Source organism: Ambystoma mexicanum, unplaced genomic scaffold, assembly GCF_040938575.1.
Source record: "Ambystoma mexicanum isolate Mex_15411 unplaced genomic scaffold, UKY_AmexF1_1 Mex_scaf11, whole genome shotgun sequence".
Taxonomy (NCBI): domain Eukaryota; kingdom Metazoa; phylum Chordata; class Amphibia; order Caudata; family Ambystomatidae; genus Ambystoma; species Ambystoma mexicanum.
The window spans coordinates 2,915,830-2,934,950 of NW_027182336.1; the positions used below are offsets into that span (position 1 = coordinate 2,915,830).

At 49.2% G+C, this 19,121-nt stretch overlaps 1 protein-coding gene across 2 annotated transcripts in view; it reads left to right on the top strand.

Annotated features, from left to right (window-relative positions):
- The window catches only part of LOC138553514 (integrin alpha-X-like), a 1,247,842-nt gene that overhangs the window by 1,037,462 nt on the left and 191,259 nt on the right, over positions 1–19,121 (top strand). For both annotated transcript variants that reach the window (XM_069642543.1, XM_069642544.1), the window contains one exon: positions 4,540–4,619. In XM_069642543.1, the coding sequence (XP_069498644.1) occupies positions 4,540–4,619 (80 nt within the window). The remainder of the gene's footprint in view (positions 1–4,539; positions 4,620–19,121) is intronic.

Genomic DNA, 19,121 nt, shown 5'->3' on the forward strand with positions numbered 1-19,121 from the left:
GGCAGAAAAAATGCTCATACGAGCAGTAGCCTCATCACTCTGCGGCCATCTTGTTGGGCTTGCGAGTGCCCCCATATGATTATCAGTTTAGGAGTATATTTAGCATGTACAGCCCAGTCCCAACTAGTGGAATTTTGATCCATCTTTGCTGCCGTCTAGGAGGGTATTGATTGCTTTGATCTACTGAAATCTAAAAAAAAGGGGAAGTGCAGTTCAAGTCTGACCTGTGACCTTATGAAAACCCCCTTAGATCTGGAACTCCTACGTCCCCCTTAAGCAACATGGTTAGGAAGAGTACCTCCTCATGTTTAGGAAATAACCGAAGACCATGCTTTTCAGGAATAGCTCAATTACCTGGCAGATATCCTGACAACTTCTCTTTCAACTGTCAACTTTTGAGTTATTACCCTACATGTTGCACATTTGTTAGATGCTCCTCTCCAAAACGCTCCTGTTCATCTTCTCTTTTTCCCATTCTCACCATTTCACTTGTTTTAAATCCTTTCCTTCTGACCTCTAAGAGTATCTGTTTGTATCCTTCCCATCTGTAGCTTCCACCTTGAACCCCTGTAGCTGGATGCCTGCATCTCACTATGCCCTTTGCCTGACAGTACCTCATCTCTTCCTGGTAGATGTTCTACAAATAACCTTGCACCAGTGCTTTCTTTTAATCAAACTTACGCCTTTCTATCACCCTAATGAATGCTCTAAGCGGTATGCATACATTCCCTTTCATGAGTACCTTTGTTGTTTGTCTTTAACTTATGCTAGCACTGCTTGCATGCCGTACCTTCCTCTACCCTTAATAGCTGTTGGCTTCCCTAGTCCTCCTTATGTTTATGCATCATGTTCCAGCTGTTGCCTACCTCCCTAAACCTCTGGCGATGGACATCTACTTCCATTCCTGCTGTGGTCACAATTGCTATTTCCTGTTTAATACCTCTTAATACCTCTTCCCCTCAGAAGCCCACATTCTGCAACTCTCACAACTATCTTTGTGAGGTTGAGAGCACCCTCGAGGGACTACTGTTTGATGGTGGGGTCTAAATCTATAAGGTTTATTGCCTGAAGTGTTCCTATAAGTAGCTGCTCCGAACAGGCCTGTAGGTAACACAATTTGCATTTAGGCCCGTAAGACACACACTCCCCCACACTCAGGGGCACATAGCCTATATTAGCACTCATCTGCTTTAAGGGCATTTAGCTTACTTTGTCTAGGACACATAGCCTACAGGCTACACACCATTCCTTTTAAGGGCCATTCATGTTTGTGGTGAACATCCTGAAGGTCCCATCGCTTCTTAGTGGTGTGGTGCTTAGGCCACAGGAAACACTTATCTTTCTTAGGGGCACACAGGGTGCAAGATCCCACTAAAGTCACAGACATATAGCATGAACGTTCTACCATTCTCTCTCAGGGGCTCGTAGCCTGCAGGTTTCACCCCACATTCTCATCAGTGCTAAACTGGCCTAATAAACCCAACTTCCTCATGGGCAAAGAATGCACCCCTGTCAGGGGAGCTGAGCTGAGCCTGCACCCCTCCTTATCAGGGAAGCAGAGCATGTGCCCCTCTTTTTCAGGAGCAAACAGAAATTCACGTTCACCTGTCTCTTTAAGGGGAACAGATGAAGGTAATACTTATCCCTGAGTGACAAAGCCTGCCCGTTGCACCCCAATTTTTCTGAGACAAACAGCCTGGCATTTGCACTTCTCTTTTTAGGGTAAATTCAACAAGAAGGTGACAGTAGAATATGCCATTTCCGCTAGCAAGCCATACATGATACAACGCCACAAAGTAACCATCCCTGCAAGTTCATACTGCATTGGGCAAATCGAAGGAGGTCAGAGTCACAAACGGTGTCTTCTTGGATAAAACGTTTTTCTTAAAGTCTCTCTGGGTCCCTCACAGTCTGTGGGCACAGCACTACTGCATCAAATGATCTCCTGGTCATGGGTGAGCCTCCCCACCTAGGCCAGGGGTGGGGGAGCATCTCCTAGGCATTGAAAGTACTCATGTTGTAGCTTCAAGCTCTATTGCCAAGAGCTACGTTATGCTAGGAGGGTTTCTATGTGCCTTGTTGAGTTACAGCTTACTTCCTACTCTTGGTGGCCTGCACCTTCCAGTCCTTCTTCAACACCACCTTTTTCCTGCTTACTGCTCCACAGCTCCAACCAACCACCAGTAACCTTTCAATCCCAATGATTACATTCTTACAAATTCTTTCCTGCTGACCTGGGTTTACCCTAACGTGGCACACGTGGAAAGAGTAATTGGTCTGCTGCAGGGATTGGCATGTTGGTGAGCGAGCAATCAGGGTATCGCTGTGCTCTGTGCTAGCTAAAGTGCGGAATTTATACATGTTGAGCATCTTTGGGCACTTTATTTTATTTATATATTTCGAGGGTTTGTTAAGCTTTGATAATGCAAGCAGCTAGGGCTAACCCATAAGAGTGCCATTCATGGGGAAAACTATCAAAATGAAACCCCAGGATGGCTTGTCCTTGGAGGTCAAACAACATAATCAATCCAAGGATGCCTCTTTGGGATTTATCATTACTTCTCACTCACTCACCATCTCTGGACTTCGAGTGCCCCCACAATTCTTTCTTGGTGCTTGGTTCTGCAGTCTCAGTACCTCTGCTTCTTATCCTTTTACCTGACCCCATGCGTGCTTGCACATGAGCCCTTCAAGGCGGTAAAAGCTAAGGCTGGTTGATATTGGGGTAAGCCCAAACTTTCCTCCCGGAGGTTGGTCACATGAGGATCCCTCTCAGCTGGTTCTGGTCGCCTTCCCCCCTTCCCATGCCATAGGGTCCTGGTTCTAGGCTCAAAAATCCTATCCTCCTCACTCACTTTGTCAAATTGCATCCAATACAGGTCTCAGGTCTAAGGGACCTTACTCGTATGTTGTGATCCTTCCTCTCCTCTCTATCTCCTCCACCTCCTAAATGCTTCACTGCATACTTGAAATGTCACCCTCCATCTTAGGCCATGTCCGGTCATCCCTCATTTTCCTATAGTCTTTTCCTCCAGACTCCTGCGGGTACTCCTCCACTTCTCCTCCTTAGCTTCTCCTCTTAGTTCCCCATTATACCCACCACCTCCTCTTGGCTGGAATTGTCTGTATCCTCCCTCTGTATACACTCCTGTGCCTCTCCTTCTTTGGTACCTCTGACATCCTTCAAAATACACTTCTCATCCTCTCCCTTCATGTGACCGCCAAGTTCCTCCTAAATATTTTCTCCTCTACCTCACCTTAGTTATCTCTTCAATATCATCCCAAATGTAATTGTCATCCTCTCTTGATGTTTCCCCGAAATATAATACTCCTCCTCTCCCTAATGTCTCCTTCAACTTCCCCCTGTATTGACTCCTCCCTGCTCACCTTTGATGGCTTCGTCCCACTCTGCTCCCTTAATGTCTCCTTCATTCATATCCTGAATGTAGTCTACATCTTCTCCCTTGATCTCTCCAAATGTCTCCTCTCTCCTGATGTCTCCTCCAACCTCTTACTGAATGTACCTCTCTTCCTCCTTTCCTTTGATTTCTTCTCCAACTTCATTGATACTCCTTCCTATTTTGTCTCTTCCCATAGCTCCCATTCCAGCCACCTCACTCGTTCTAATATTCTCTCCCATTTCCCCCCTACTGTCCTCCACCTCCTTCCTCTTTTCTCTTCCTTTGGGAGAGGTCTCCAGCCTTTTTCCTCCTATTCCACCACTCCCTCCTTCTGGTTTAGCCTCCAACTCTCTTTCAAGCTCATTATCTATCTCCAAGCACCCACACTACTAACAAAACACCTGTTGCTTATATGGGGACTTGGCCTGCCTCCAGGACCACCGTCATCCAACCCCCTTAAGGTGGTCATCTTTTTCAAGCTCAAAACTGTATTGGTTACCTGACTTTCCTGCAAAGACTGCAAACCCATATTCACCAGTGGCTCTAGGGCCATCTTATCTGGATTTATGACACCCTGCAAGGAATGCCAGTGTGAGATGAGGGACCTGGTATTCCTGTATGGTATGCTTCTTGGGAACAATTGTACCACAAGATGGAAGAGGTGTTTGCTGTTTGACCGATGCATGGAGCTTCCTGTAAAGGGACAGGTGCATGCTCTTGCTCTATGTGGCAAGTCTTTGCCAAAACTCTGGGGCATGGTGGATAGGCCAAGGGATCCGCCTCACCCTGTATATAGCCCATCACAGGTAGGAGGTGGCAGCACCCGGCCCACGTGACCATCACACCCTTTACCCCCAGAATCTGACGGAGGACTTCCTCACACACCACAACACAAACTACTAAACTTAACATCAAAACCACCTTAAAAGTACCGGTGCATGAGGTGTGACATTTGGTAAATGTAATTATTTTCAATTATGTGCACCGGACTGCCATCGAGTTATTTTTCTTGGGTCAATTAATTCTTTAATATGTATCCCAACCACTTTACAGAATTTTACACAGATTTCTTCTGTGGATATATGACAAACTATCACTCGATACAACTGTGAGTAACTGGTATTTACATCTCTTTCAGGCTGTGTTTGTAGCAACATTTGATGTTTCTTCCAAAGCCATGTTAGGGGACAGCCTTCTGGTTACAGCAAATATTTCCAGGTAAGATGTCTGCCTAGATCCAGAGGGGCTTCGGGATGAATATCTGCTGCTCTTTATTCAATGTATCAATTGACGCACCAATAGATCAACCATCTTAATTGTCTTTCCATACATCGCTGCTTAATTTACCACCAGAGTCAGACCATTTTTTCCAAAGAAAAGATAAATTCGCAATTTTAAGCTTCACATTTTTCAACAAAGTGCACCCTTGAGTGATGATGTGAGTTCATGTTTAGTAGCTTGGCAGCCATGTGCTAAAACTCCTAATGCATGGTCAGTACGGGGTATGTGCAGGTTATCCCAGCCTTCCAATAATGTGTACAAGGTCAGTGTATCCTAATGCGCACGCAGTGGTGATCTCCAAACTGAGTAGCCATGGTTTGTACGCTGGCGATCAATCGTTGTGCTCCTGGAGGACAACTGGTGTGCATCACTATCTTTTGCAGTCTCGTGCCCTCAGCCCCCGTCTTGAATGTTGGCTGTCCATTTTGAATTCTTGGTTTAGATTTACACAAATAAACAATTGTATTCTCTCCTTTAACATCTTTGTCATTTTTGGTTCATTGGGAGGAGGAATGTGGCTAATAAAGTATCTGTGTTATTACCATGTTGGTTATTTGTCCTTTCCCCATGCCAACAGATGTATGTTTTTACATTTGGTTATGCCGTGTAGGATCTTTTCCCAGAGTTGATAAATGTTGTTTAGAATCATTTTTTATAGGTCTTTATTCAACAGTATATCTTGGCACATCAAGTGTATCTTTTTTTTATATTAAATATTTTCTGGATGGAACTCACATGTTATGTTATGTATGCGCTTATAACGCACCGGGGCCTGCGGGCATCAGGGCGCGCATATAACAAAAGACAAGCGACTGACAAAGCAGCAAATCATGTATAGAGTTTGAGCTCAGAGTATAGAGGAGGGACCAAATAGGTAATGAAGATAGAAGGATACATTATACAAATAAGCGCGTCTTGAGCCTTTTCTGAAAGGTGTTGTGGTTCTTCTCTAAACGCATTTCTACTGGGAGGTTGTTCCAGGCTAAAGTGTCTAGAACCGAGAAGGATCTACCTTTACCCCGGCTCCTTGTAATCCTTGGACAGATGAGAGAAAGGGTGTTATTGGATCTGGTTGATCTTCCCAAAGGTTGATAAGTAAGGGTAAGATAGTTTTTCAAGTAATTAGGAGCCAGTCCATGTAGACATTTGTGTGCCAAGGTCAGGATCTTAAAAGAAATCCTGCGGTTGACCGGGAGCCAATGAAGTTCCCTCCTGGCCGGAGTTATGTGTTCTCGTCTCGACACACCCTTAACAATACGGACCGTGTCATTTTAAAAAACTTGATGTTTTTTAATACAATTTTTACTGGCTCCCCCTAACAGAGCCTTGCAATAGTCAATTTGAGGCCTCTGAACTATACCTCTGATCAAAGTTTCACAATTCTTACTTCTAACGTATGGCTTGACCAGTCTAAGTAATCTCAGGTGATTTTGTGACTTTCTGATAACGCTTGCTACATGTGAAGTTTTAATGGAATGACCTTCAATTGTGAATTCCGCGTATGCCAGCCCCATGAGAAGCAGTTATCATTTGCACCTGTTGTTTTTATGCAGATGTTTATGAAAAGGCTTCCATTTTGTTTCTGCACCCTCACACTTCAGATGGCTAGCACATAAAGACACTAAGCCCCAACCAAGCCCTGCAGGGGCCACCGGTCTGGCAGTGCGTTCGCACATTTAAATACCTAAACCCCTGAGCATTTCGAGCTACAGGCGCAGCAAACAAGAGTGAGTGACCCCACTGGAGTGAGGCGCAAGAAAGTCTGCGACCGAATAAGGACTCCCCACCCCACAGAGCCATGGGAAAGCGAGCAGAGTACGAGAAGGGCAACAAAAAAGCTGGGAGTCACTGAGGGATGAACACACAATCAACAGCAGTATAGAGGGGCCTGACCCCATCAAGCCAAAAGGACACCAGAGCAAAGGAGACAAAAAATATTAAAGACACATCACTGCCACTAAGCCCACCAAATAACAGAGTAACCGCAGGAGTGGAAACGCTCACCCAAGTGCTCCCAAGGGGAGTGAAATATAAAACTAGATGATAATTAAGGAACAAGTTACTTACCTGTAACTGTTGTTCTCCAGCATGGGTCTGGCATGGATTCACATGCTCATGAATATTCCCCGTCGTCAGGCTGGGAATCCTCGGTAAAGAAAAATCAGTATCAGTTTCGTTTCTGATCTGTCTTTCGTAGTAGTAACCAATCACTGATCTCTGCGTCATACTGACCACAGCCAATGACTGCCATCTCCCTAAGCCCCGCCTCTGGCACCCATCTTCAGATTTGGTAGCACGAGAAGTGGCAGTATGACCAAGTGAAGAGCCGCAGAGGGGTAGGTGAGAGGGTTCGCATGTGAATCCATGCCAGACCCATGCTGGAGAACAACAGTTACAGGTAAGTAACTTGTTCCTTCTCCAGCATGGGGTCTGGCATGGATTCACATGCTCATGAATAAAAGAATACATAGCAGTACAAACATGCACAACCACGGGAGGTGGCAAAGGCTCAACATTAAGCATTACATCCAAAACTCAACATTAAGCAATTCTTACCTCCTCACCAGGCTCACCTTAGGCGAAAAGGTTGTGCAGCACTGCTTGGCTGACCCTGGACTCCTCCCTGGAATCCCGATCGACGCAGTAGAATTTCGTGAAGGTGTGCATCGACCTCCACGTAGCAGCCCTGCAGATGTCCAGCAAGGGCACACCAGATAGGAACGCTGTGGTAGCTGCGATCGCTCTGGTGGAATGGGCTCTCGGACGGCCAGGCAGCGGTCGGTTTGCCAACCGATGACAGTACATGATACAGCCAGAGAGCCATCTGGAAATGGAAGCCTTCGAGAGAGCCTTCCCCTGATTGACAGGCCCAAAGTTCACAAAAAGTTGTGACGTCTTCCGAAAACTCTTCGTGCGGTCCACGCAGAACTTCAGCCCTCTAGCCTCATCCAGTGAGTGCAAAGTCCTTTCAGCCGGCGACGAAGGCGACGGGAAGAAAACAGGCAACACCAGGGGTTCGTTGAGGTGGAATTCCGACGGCACCTTGGGCATGAAGGATGGGTGCGTCCAGAGCACTACCCTCGTGTCGTGAAAAGTCAAGTACGGGGGCTTGCAAAGAGGCTCGAACGGAGGTCCCATGAGCTTGGTCAGCACCACGTTGAGCTCCCACGCCGGGGCCGGGGCCGGGGCCTTCACCGGCGGGAACAATCTGAACAGTCCCTTCATGAATTCTTTCACCAGACGATGAGACCACAAAGACGTCCGTCCCGTGGTTCTGGTGTATCGGGAGATCGCAGCAAGATGAATCTTGATGGAAGCGTGCGCCAGTCCAGCCTTGGCCAGCGTCAGCAGGTATGGCAGTACTTGAGGAGCCGTAATCCATAGAGGGTTAATCTTCTGTGCGTGGCATCAGACAGAGAACCTCTTCCATTTGTGTCCGTAGCATTTAAGAGTTGAGGATGCCCTGGCCTTTGCAAGAACCTCTCTGCAGTCGGCCGGTATGTCGTAACCTCCAAACTCTAACGCTGCAGGAGCCAGGCCTGCAAGTTCAGCGACTTCGGGTCGTGATGGAGGATGGCGCCTCCTTCCCTGGAGAGAAGATCTGCGTCCACTGGCAGCTTGATTGACAGGGACGCTGACAAGTCCAGAAGGTCCAGGAACCATATCTGCCTCGGCTACGCAGGTGCAACAAGGATCATCCTGCACCGTCACCTCTTGAGCTGGTTGATGAGCCGGATCAGCAGCGGCAATGGAGGGAACGCATATAGGAACAGGCCCTCCCAGGGGAACGAGAAAGCATTGCCCATGCTCCTCGGCTGGGGAAACCTGCTGGCGTACCTGCGGCACTTGGAGTTCGTCGCCGTCGCAAACAGATCGAACTGGGGTGTGCCCCACCGTCGGAAGAGGCGGTCCACTAGATCCTGTTGTAGTTCCCACTCGTGGCACGAGCGCAGCTCTCTGCTGAGCCAGTCGGCGATGGTGTTTTTTATCCCTACCAGATGAAACAGCACCAGAAACATCCTTTGGGCGACGGCCCAATGCCACAGATCCTGAGCCTCATTGGACAGGGCTGGGGATCTGGTACCGCCCTGCTTCCTGATGTAGAACATGGTGGTGGTGTTGTCGGTGAAGATCCTCACCACCTTGCCCTTGAGGGACGGAAGAAAGGACCTGAGGGCCTAAAACACTGCACGGAGTTCCAGGACGTTGATATGGAGGGACTTCTCCGTCGGCAGCCAAAGGCCCCTCGCGTGCAGATTTTCGGTGTGCGCTCCCCACCCTTCCAGGGAGGCATCCGTGGTCACTGTCTTCTGGTGGCCCGGGGTCTGGAAGTCCATGCCCGCCGTCAGATGCGCGCGGGTGCCCCACCACCGGATCACTCGTCGGAAGCTCTCGTCGAGTGTGATCCTGTCCTCGAAGCTGCCCGTCATCTGGATCCAGCGAGCGTCCAGGAACTCCTGTAACGGCGCATCCGAAGCCTGCACAGGCGGATGAGATAAATGCAAGAAGACATCATTCCGAGGAGGGACTTGATGGACCTCAGCCTGGCCGCGTCCGCAACCAGCATCCGCTGCACCTTGCCCAAGATGGCCCTCGTCCTTTCCTCTGACGGAGAGGCCAGAAGCGCCACTGTGTCGAACTTCGCTCCCAGAAACAGTGCGTCTTGAGCGGGCACCAGGTGGGACTTAGCATAGTTTATGGAGAATCCCAGGTCCGTGAGTAGTTGGACGGTCCTCGCCGTGTGCTCCGCGGCGAGCTCCTTTGTCTTTGCTCGGATGAGCCAGTCGTCCAGGTAGGGGTAGACGTGGATCCCCTCCAGCCGCAGCCGCGCCGCCACCGGTGCGAGGCACTTGGTGAACACCCTGGGTGCCAACCTCAATCCGAAGGGAAGGGCTCTGAACTGGTAGTGACGCCCTTGGACCACGAATCTGAGAAACTTTCGGTGTCCCTTTAGGATGGGGATATGGAAGTAGGCATCCTCCAAGCCTTGATGAATTTGTTCAGTCGTCGTAGGTCCAGGATAGGACGCCATCCTCCCGTCTTCTTCTTCACAAGGAAGTATCTTGAGTAAACTCCGGAGCCCCGAAGCCTCTTTGGGACGAGCTCGATGGTACCTTTCTTGAGCATCGCCTTTACCTCCAAGAGAAGTTGAGGGACGTGATGTTCCTTCCTGGCCACGGGGGGGACGCACGGACACTTCTTTAGAAACTCGAGCGCGTGACCCTGGGCCAGGGCGTCCAGCACCCAACGGTCAGTGGAGATGGACTCCCACGCTGACGAAGTTCTCCAGCCGGCCTCCCACCTGGGTGCTTCGGTGGGGGCCCGACCCCACGGCCAGTTCAGTCCTGCTTCGACGAGGCTTTGCCGCCTTGTCCTCCTTGGCGACGACGGCGGGGTCCACCCGACTTGCCTCGTCCCCTGTAGGCTTCCTGTGACGACGAACGGGCCGCTTGACGATAGGTGGAAAATCCGCCGCCGGAACCTTTGGAGGCACCCTGCTTGCCTCCGCCGCTCCGAAAGGGCGGCCATCGTTTCTGGAGAACACCAAGAGCCCGGGCCGTCTCTGTGTCCGTCTTGATGGCTTGTAGGGAATCGTCCACTGTTTTCCCAAACAGGTTGCTCCCGTCGAACGGCATGTCCAAGACTCTGGTCTGCACGTCCTAACGGAAGTCAGTTGCCTTGAGCCATCCACGCCGTCTAAGGCACACGCCGTTGCCCAACTGGCGAAATCCAGTGTCAGCGATGTCCGTCGCTATTGTAATGGCGTGGTCCGACGCCACTTCTCCTTCCTGCAAGATCTGTAGGGCCTCCGCCCTCTTGTCGTCTGGTAAGAAGTCCAGCAGGGGGGCGATTTTGTACCACAACTCCCTGTCATAGCGGGCTACGATAGCCAAGGCGTTGGCAGGCAGCTTTAATCGTCGCTGCCGATGAGATGACTCTGCGTCCCATTGTGTCCAATTTCTTTCGGTTGACGTAGAGGCCGAGGCCCCCCCGCTTTCTTCCTGGCCGCCGCGGAGACGACCGAGTCCGGGGTCGGCTGTGCCCGAAGACACAAGGGGGCCGCGTCCGGGACCCGGTACTTCTTCTCGTACTGATCCCTTCTCGCAGGCGTTGTGGATGGTTTCTTGAGGAGGGCGAGACCCTCATCCCAGATATCGTCCAGTAGAGGACCGTCTTCCTCTTGGTCTCGCGCCGTTGATAAAGGAAACCTTCCTTCTTCTTCTCTTCCGAGCAGAGCTGGAAAAGCTCGGATGCCCTGGCGATCATGGCATGAAACGATCCAATCTCGTCGGGCGGGGAAGCCCGGGGAGGAGGTGACGATGGGAGATCCTCGCCGTAAACCTCGTTGTCTGTGCCCGTCGCGGCCGTGTCAGTCCCCGTATCATCCCCACGGGTCGTGGACGGGGAGGAGGGCTGAGCAGGGCACGATGGTTGAAAAGTAGGTGGAGGATGAATCCTTCTTCTCTTAGGAGGAGGGCTCCCAGAAGGGCCTGGCTCCGGGTCCCCCATCGGGAGAGGTTCCTCCGTTGGTGGTAACGGCAATCTCGTCCTTATCTCCGAGCATAAGGACTGTATAGCCAACAAAATGGCCGCCAAGTTGTCTTGCGGCACTGGTTGAGGGGAGTCCGACGGGCGGTCAGGATCCCCGTCGGCACCCTCGACGTTCTCGTCGTCTCCTACGTCGGGGTCCCTCCCGACGGGCTGGTCTTCTTCCACGCCAACGCTGTGGCTTAAGACTTCGATCAGCTCCTCCTCAGAGGTTGAGGCCAAATCCACGACGACCTCCTGCCCCCCCCTTTTTCTTCTCTGTTGGAGGTTTCACGGGGGTCCTGTCGATGGGCATGAAAGAGGACTCCCTCCGCGGTGGCAGGGAGACTCTGGGCCCCGAGGTCGCCACCACTGGTGTAGCCTCCACAGGCTGAGCCAGGGCCGCCGCGACTGTCTCGATAGAGGCCTTGGCCCGGTGGATTAAGGCTTTCACCACCTTAGGTGCACTCACCGCCTTCTCCTTGGGGGGAGGGTCACCGCCTCGCTACCCCTCCGATGGGGCCTTCGAGCTCGACCAGGGTCTCTCCAGGAGCTTCGCCGTGTGCTTGGCCTTCCTCTTACCCGAACCAGAGCGTTGGCTCGTGGTTGATGGCGCCGGGGAGGATGCGCCCTGCCTGGCACCCGTAGAGCCCGACCGTTCGGCGCTCCCGGTGCCAGCGGACTCGCGGTGCTTGGCCTTCTGTTGGACCCCTGTCGCCGGGGCTCCCTCAAAGGTCTTAGAAGACTGCTCAGACTTCTTCTTCTCGCCTGACGGGCTCTTCACTTCCAGCCAGTTGGCGAGACGCAGATGGCGGTCCTTCATGGTCCGCTCCGACATATTGCCGCAAAACGCACAGTCCTTCTCCACGTGCGTCTTGTCCTCATGCAGGCAGTAGAGGCAAAGGGAGTGTTCGTCCTCCTTAAAGACATTCTGAAGCTGGCATCCAGGGCAGACCGTGAACAGCTTTCCGGGCGTCGAGCTTCCCTTCTCCTGGGCCATGATCGAGATTGGCCTGAGAAACTTCTGGAGTCCTCCAAAAGCGTGGCTCGACGAAATCTTCACCCTTGAGGGGCGTAGAAGAATCCGACACAGGTCCCCGTTGATCGGATAAAGAAACGGTGGAGCTTGAGGCTCTTTTGACCGAAAAAGAGAAAATGTTCCTAAGAAAAAGCGCGAAAAAAGCACTAAAGCTCGAGAGCAATAGCACGAGGATCCCAACACTTGAACGTGCGGTAAAAATCAGAAGATGGCTGCCAGAGGCGGGGCTTAGGGAGATGGCAGTCATTGGCTGTGGTCAGTATGACGCAGAGATCAGTGATTGGTTACTACTACGAAAGACAGATCAGAAACGAAACTGATACTGATTTTTCTTTACCAAGGATTCCCAGCCTGACGACGGGGAATATTCATGAGCATGTAAATCCATGCCAGACCCCATGCTGGAGAATGTTAGCTGTCACACAAGGGCAATAGACATCTTACATTGCCATAAGAACCAGGACAGACTGACAGCAGCAGTGGTCTCTGAGCCGACGCCTGAACCTTTGCAGTGCGCAAGCAGGGCAGAGAGCCCCAGAGCCCTCAAAGCCGCCAAGCGCGCAAAAAACACTGCCAACAGACCGGAAAGTACCACACCTGGCAGGCGCCCAGACAGACAGTTATATTGCTACCAAGAGGCCGCTATCTGGAGCACAGACCCCCCCCCACCCGAGGGGAGTAATCAACAGAACAAGAAAGCCCAAGTTGCTTGGAGAACAGAAGCCACAGATAGTCACCCTGGATGCCAGAGGGGAGGAGGAGGAGGAAGATGGCTGCACAGCCTAAGCAGGCAACAATAGACACCTATACGAGGAAAAATGATCCAAAAACAGACTCTGCGTCTCCAAGAGATCACCTGGAGAGCAGCGACCCTGGCCACCAAAGAATGGCCAATGAGAGCAAGATCACTGAGGCGATCGACGCCATGCGCATGTCCATGGAGACCCATATAGGGGAAATAAAATGCAATGTAAGTCTCCTACGCCATGATGTACGCAATCTTGCCAGCAGAGTAGGAGAAACAGAACAAAAACTGGATGAGACAAAGAACTACAGGCAACTGTCCAAGACCTAACAGTTAAAGTTAAAATGCTGCAGGAGAGAACTGAAGACACGGAGGCGCGAGCGTGAAGGAGTAACATTAGGATCTTAAAACTACCAGAGGGAGCTCAAGGCAGAGACCTTTCCAATTTTAGCTAAAATTGGCTCCTCCAGGAGATAGGACCCGGATCCCTGTTGCAAGGGTTTGCAGTGGAAAGAGCCCACCGGGTGCTCACAAGAAACCCCCCTCGCAACTTCCCTGACACCAATTATAGTGAAAATCCTAAATTATAGGGTTAAGGAGAAAATCCTAGCCTATTCCAGATTGGGCAGAGTGATCGAAGAGACTCAGCAACCCAGGCAATATATCCGGACTACACAATCCAGGTTCAAAGGAGAATAGCTCATTATGTGCCAACCAAAGAAAGGCTCAGGCGACATGACATCAAATACGTGCTCCTCTATCCCGCCAGGCTAAAGATACTCCATAAAGGAAAATTACTCTTCTTCGAGACGCCGGAAGCAGGAAATGAATGGATGGACGACCATAACATGGAACAAACCCCAGAAACGCAAGAAAACTCACATCGTCATAACAACTGACTCAAACAAATAGCAAGATCACAAGTATGAAACTGTCGACACAATAGAATGGAGACAGCATAGATAGGACCTCTGCACCTTTGGTCTCTAATACCCACACGAAGAAAAGAATCCCAGGCCCAGACAATTACGGAGATCACGACAACCGGGAACTTACCCCCACCTTTCCGTTTCCCCAGCCCAATTGGCCTGGGCACTCAGCTCCACATTCATATTCAGATGGACTGAGAGTCCTACCCAGTACTCAGCCACCGATCTTCTGAGATGTATCAGGAATTACAGGTGGCATTGCCTCTACGGACCACACCGATGGGCACCAAGTTGAATGTTATGTTAGTGTTTAGTTGTTAGTAACACGGTCACACCACGGTTGACACATCTATAGAAGAGACAACTCAGAAGGGATCTATGGGTCAACATTGAGAGCAGACGCAATCAAGAAGATCTCTGAGAAATATGAGAGAACACACAATGAGGTGAAAGATGGAAAAAATAAAAATTAGCGAGAGCCTAAGACCATGTACCCAGGAGAACAAATATATCCCATATCAATTATGAGACGTTTTGCGAAAAAGCCCACCAGCCAGGGACAGGGACACAGAACCAGAAATGAGCCCCGAATGACAGAAAACATAAAAATAGCTACAAGGAACGTGCATGGCCTCAACAACTATGTCAAAAGAATGAGAGTGATGGCATACTTACGCCGTGAAGCAGTCCACATCAACCTACTCCAAGAAACACATTTAACACCAGCCAAGCAATTGCATATACTTAGTAAATGGGGAGGCAGAGGGTTTGGGTCAGCATACTTTAACTACGTTAGAGGAGCACTTATATGGATAGCCCCAGGAGTACCGCAGTAATATTAATACACAGATTCCTAGATAAAAGAGAGATCTGCATAATCAACACCTATGCGCCCAACCACAACGCAGCAACATTCTACCCCTCATTGCATGCCATACTATCCCCCTACAGAGGCATGCTGTGGATCTGGGGAGGGGACTTCAATTATTTACTAGACTCAACCTTAGACAGATCAGATGGCACACCTCGACCACTATCCCCCCGTCCAAGGCACTGAATACATTGGTGCGAGACATAGAACTCCAGAAAACATGGAGGTGGATACACCGGGACAAACGGGAATACTCATATTTTTCGAGTGTACTCAAGATATATACGAGAATAGATTACATATTTACAGAGAAGGAACACCTAGGGAACATAGTGGGGATCTCATATGAAGGGAGAACGCGATATGACGACTCACCCATGATAGTGGAATGGACAATCTTCAGCCACCCAGCTCCTATCCCCACGTGGAAGCTAAGGGCAGAATCACTTCGAGACAGCAGTTTCAGGGAGGACCTAAGACTCCAAGTAGAACAGTATTTTGATCATAATCCAGGGAGCGTCAAAGACACACGAAGAGTATGGGAGGCCTTTAAGGTGGTGCTAAGAGGGGCTGCCATAGCTTAAGCGGGTGGAGTCCAAAAGGACCTGACATAGCAGCAGTAGAGGCTGTGATTAAGAAACTGTAAGGGACAGACCTGATAGAACGAGGAGGAATAGAGGGCACTCTCTTAGCACTGAGACAAAAGTGCATGGAGGAGTGGGAAAGTTGGGCAACTTTAGCTTTGCAAAATATACTGAAAAAATACATGGACTGGGAGATAAGCAAGGCAGACTCCTAGCCTGGCTAGTCCGGGACAACCAGGGAGGAGGTGCTAGAGATAGCAGACAAGTGTGGTAACATTTGGAGATCACAGAAATAAATCAACAACACCTTCAGGGACTTCTATGGTAGACTATACGAAGACAATACAAACTCCAGGGAAGCAGAAATAATGGAAACCCTAGAAGACATAATATATTACCTGTATTGACGGCAGAGCAGAAAGAGATGCTAAATGCCCCTCTTACTGTAGAAGGGATGCAAGAGATTATTGCTGCACTGCCCACTGGAAAACCTCCAGGAAGCGACAGACTACCAGCTGAGTTTTATAGAGAATATGTCGATCTAATAGCCCTGCAACTACTCTCAGCCCTCGAAGAGGCATATGAGCGTGGAGCACTACCCGAAACAATGGAACAAGCAGTGGTACTCCCTATTCTAAAACCTGGAAAAGATAAAACATTACGCAAATCCTACAGGCCGATAGCACTTATAAATGAAGACATCAAAATCCTCATGGCAGTGCTTGCAGAGTGACTTAAAAAAGTAATTACTACACTAGTTCACCCCGACCAGACGGGCTACATCCTGGGTAGGGCCACAACAGAGAACCTGAGGCGACTCCAGGCTGTAATAGATAGAACACACAATAGACCAGAGGGCTGTGCGGAGGTAGCTTTGGATGCTATCAAGGCATTCGATTCCGTAAAATGGGAATGGTTGTTTGCTTCCCTAGAACAATATGGAATGGGACATAGATTCATGAGATGGATATGCATGCTCTACTCAACACCATCCACAAGAGTACGCACATGGGAGCACATCTCAGACTCATTCCCGATCCGGAGAGGCACTAAACAGGCCTGCCCCCTGTCGCCCTTGCTATATATCTTAGCATTAGAACCCCTAGCGATATACATGAGGAAAACATTCATAGACACAGGGCTAGAAGTAGATGGAATCCTGCATGTAATATCCCTTTACGCAGATGACATGCTGCTATATATAAAACACCCATAGGACAATTTAGAAATATACTTGGAAGTATTAGAAAACTTTGCATTGTTGTCAGGAATATCATTTAGTAAAAACAAAACCTGCCTGTTGCACCTAGCAGGATGGGCGGGTGTAGAAGACGACCAACTCCCCCGCCTCGCCCTTCAGTGGAACCCACACTCGTTTCGCTATTTGGGCATATACATATGTCATGACATCAAAGATACCCTCATCACAAACACACTAAAGACAAAAGGGAGCCTAGAAGCCTCCATAAAATTCTGTTAAAAGCTGCCCCTCTTAGTGATGGGGAAAATCTCACTGGTGAAAATAATAGCTCTTCCGCAGTTACTGTATCACTTCATTAATGTGCCATACCTCATTCCAAGAACTTTCTTTAATGAATTAAACTCAGTACTCAGCCACTTTATATGTGGGGAAAGGCCGAAGAAGAGTTACCATGGAGATACTAAGTACAGACTAGACAGAAGGTGTGTGCGCCTCCCGAACTCTATTATTTGGCAGGACAGCTCCCCAACATGTAGCAAGCTGGCTAGCAGATACAGAAATGATAGAACATACCCTGGTGAGCTCTACCACAGCCCCCTGCCTCCTTAAGGATGTTCTATGGTTCGATAAAATCAGAATTGAAGACCCTCCATCACTGTTACAACTAGGCAGACAGACATGGGCAAGAACAAAAAAGATACTGAAAGCAGGAGAGCCATATTCCCCCCAGATCCCATTAGCGGCCCTTCACAGAACTAGCAGAGAACATCTCAAATAGAGAAGGATACACTTGGAAGACAAAGGGCTAATCACAGTGGGTGATCTCTGCACCACGGGAAAACTGCTAGAGTTCCAGGACCTAGTAAAAAACACTAGATACACAAAGGCCAATATATAACACATGCTCGATTAATAAGAAACCTGGGGACCAGGTGGCCACCCCATGCAGATCGGGCAACAGAAAATCCAGTATTGGGACTGCTGTATGACATATCTGAGGGAGGTCACATGGTCTCCAGAATATATCAGGTACTCTTGGAGGAGATACCCAAAGACTTACTTTCCAGAAATGCTAGACTGAAACAGAACCAATTCTGCGTACCCCACAGGGCATACATGACACCACGGAAGATATCGCAATTCCCAGGTGCAGGCACACGCAGTTATCCAAGATACAGAGAAGTCAATGCAGTTATGGGACATATGTTCTAGTCTTGCCCAACAATCCAGATATTCTAGCATGATATTGAACAGCGCCTGCGAACGAAGAGGATAAAGGGCTAAGAATGGACAGCTGGGGCCTGCCTCTTGAGACTATACTAATACCCAGGGAAAGAGTAATGAGAAGAATGATAGACCTGGCATGGGTACTGGCCAAACGGCAAATAGCAATGTCATGGAAAACCAAAGAGGAACCAAGCATAGAGGCATAGTGGAAAGATCTGAGAAAAGATGGGCCATGGCCGAGACAGCAGTGTGGCACGAAGCCCTAGGAATGGGAAGAAGAGAAAGCTCAGTAGATATCAGGTCATGGAACACCCTTGTGCATGAACTGTTCACCTCACCGGACGACAAACCCCCTTGAACATTGCACTCAGTGAAAGGACATTTGCAAAAGATCAAGGGAAGATCAATATGAATAGCACATTGCATCTCATACCTATTCAATGGACAGATTGACCCAAGGAACTTATGCCCTGGTATGGATAGAGTCAGCGGTCCCGGTTATTGTTCGTATTGGGTTTAGGGAGGGTGTTGGGAGGAGGGAGAGGGATGGGACATGATAGTAGTCCAATATCTGGACAATGTTAAAAAAAATCTACTTACACTTGTAAAACTTCCAATAAAAATATATTTTAAAAAAATCCTCTTAGAGACATGAGGGGACGAGACTCCTGTCTTTACATACTTACAATGTAAAATGACAGAATGCTAAAAAAATTGTCAATTTTGATGCTGTGTGGGAAAGAACTCAAGACAGGGATCCTCCATAAATATTGATGCAAATGGAACATTTTGAACTGCCTTTGAAGGAAGAGCTTCTGGGGGAAATGATATTTGGTGAGGCAGAGGCTGACTGACAGTGATCTCCTAAAGTGAGGTCCAAGCAGTCCATCACCCAACCACTTTGAGGTAGTCCCTCAGACTACCCTTTTTGTCCCATTACTGAGACTTCAGACCCTTCACCGCCCTTTGTGGCCTTGGCTGTCTTGCCGGTGATGTAGCAGTGAAATCAGCAATGGATTTCCTCCAGTGTTAAAGGGAACCAGCATCCATGCCGGAGTTATCATCTGTGCTGACATCGGAGCGGCAGAGAAGCACTGCCATGAGCCCCGTACTCAGTGAATCTCAGTGAAACTCATCTGAAGGGCTGTCCTCTCCTCCGAAGTCAGCGTACTTCCCCAGGTTACTTCACGTCACCTGGGTAAGAAGGATCTGTGGGCAGGAGTTTTGGAATTCAACTATAAACCAGTGAATCCAAGCAAGATGATGCTTAATGTACATGGGCTGATTTTAAAGTGCACACCATCCATTTTTGTTT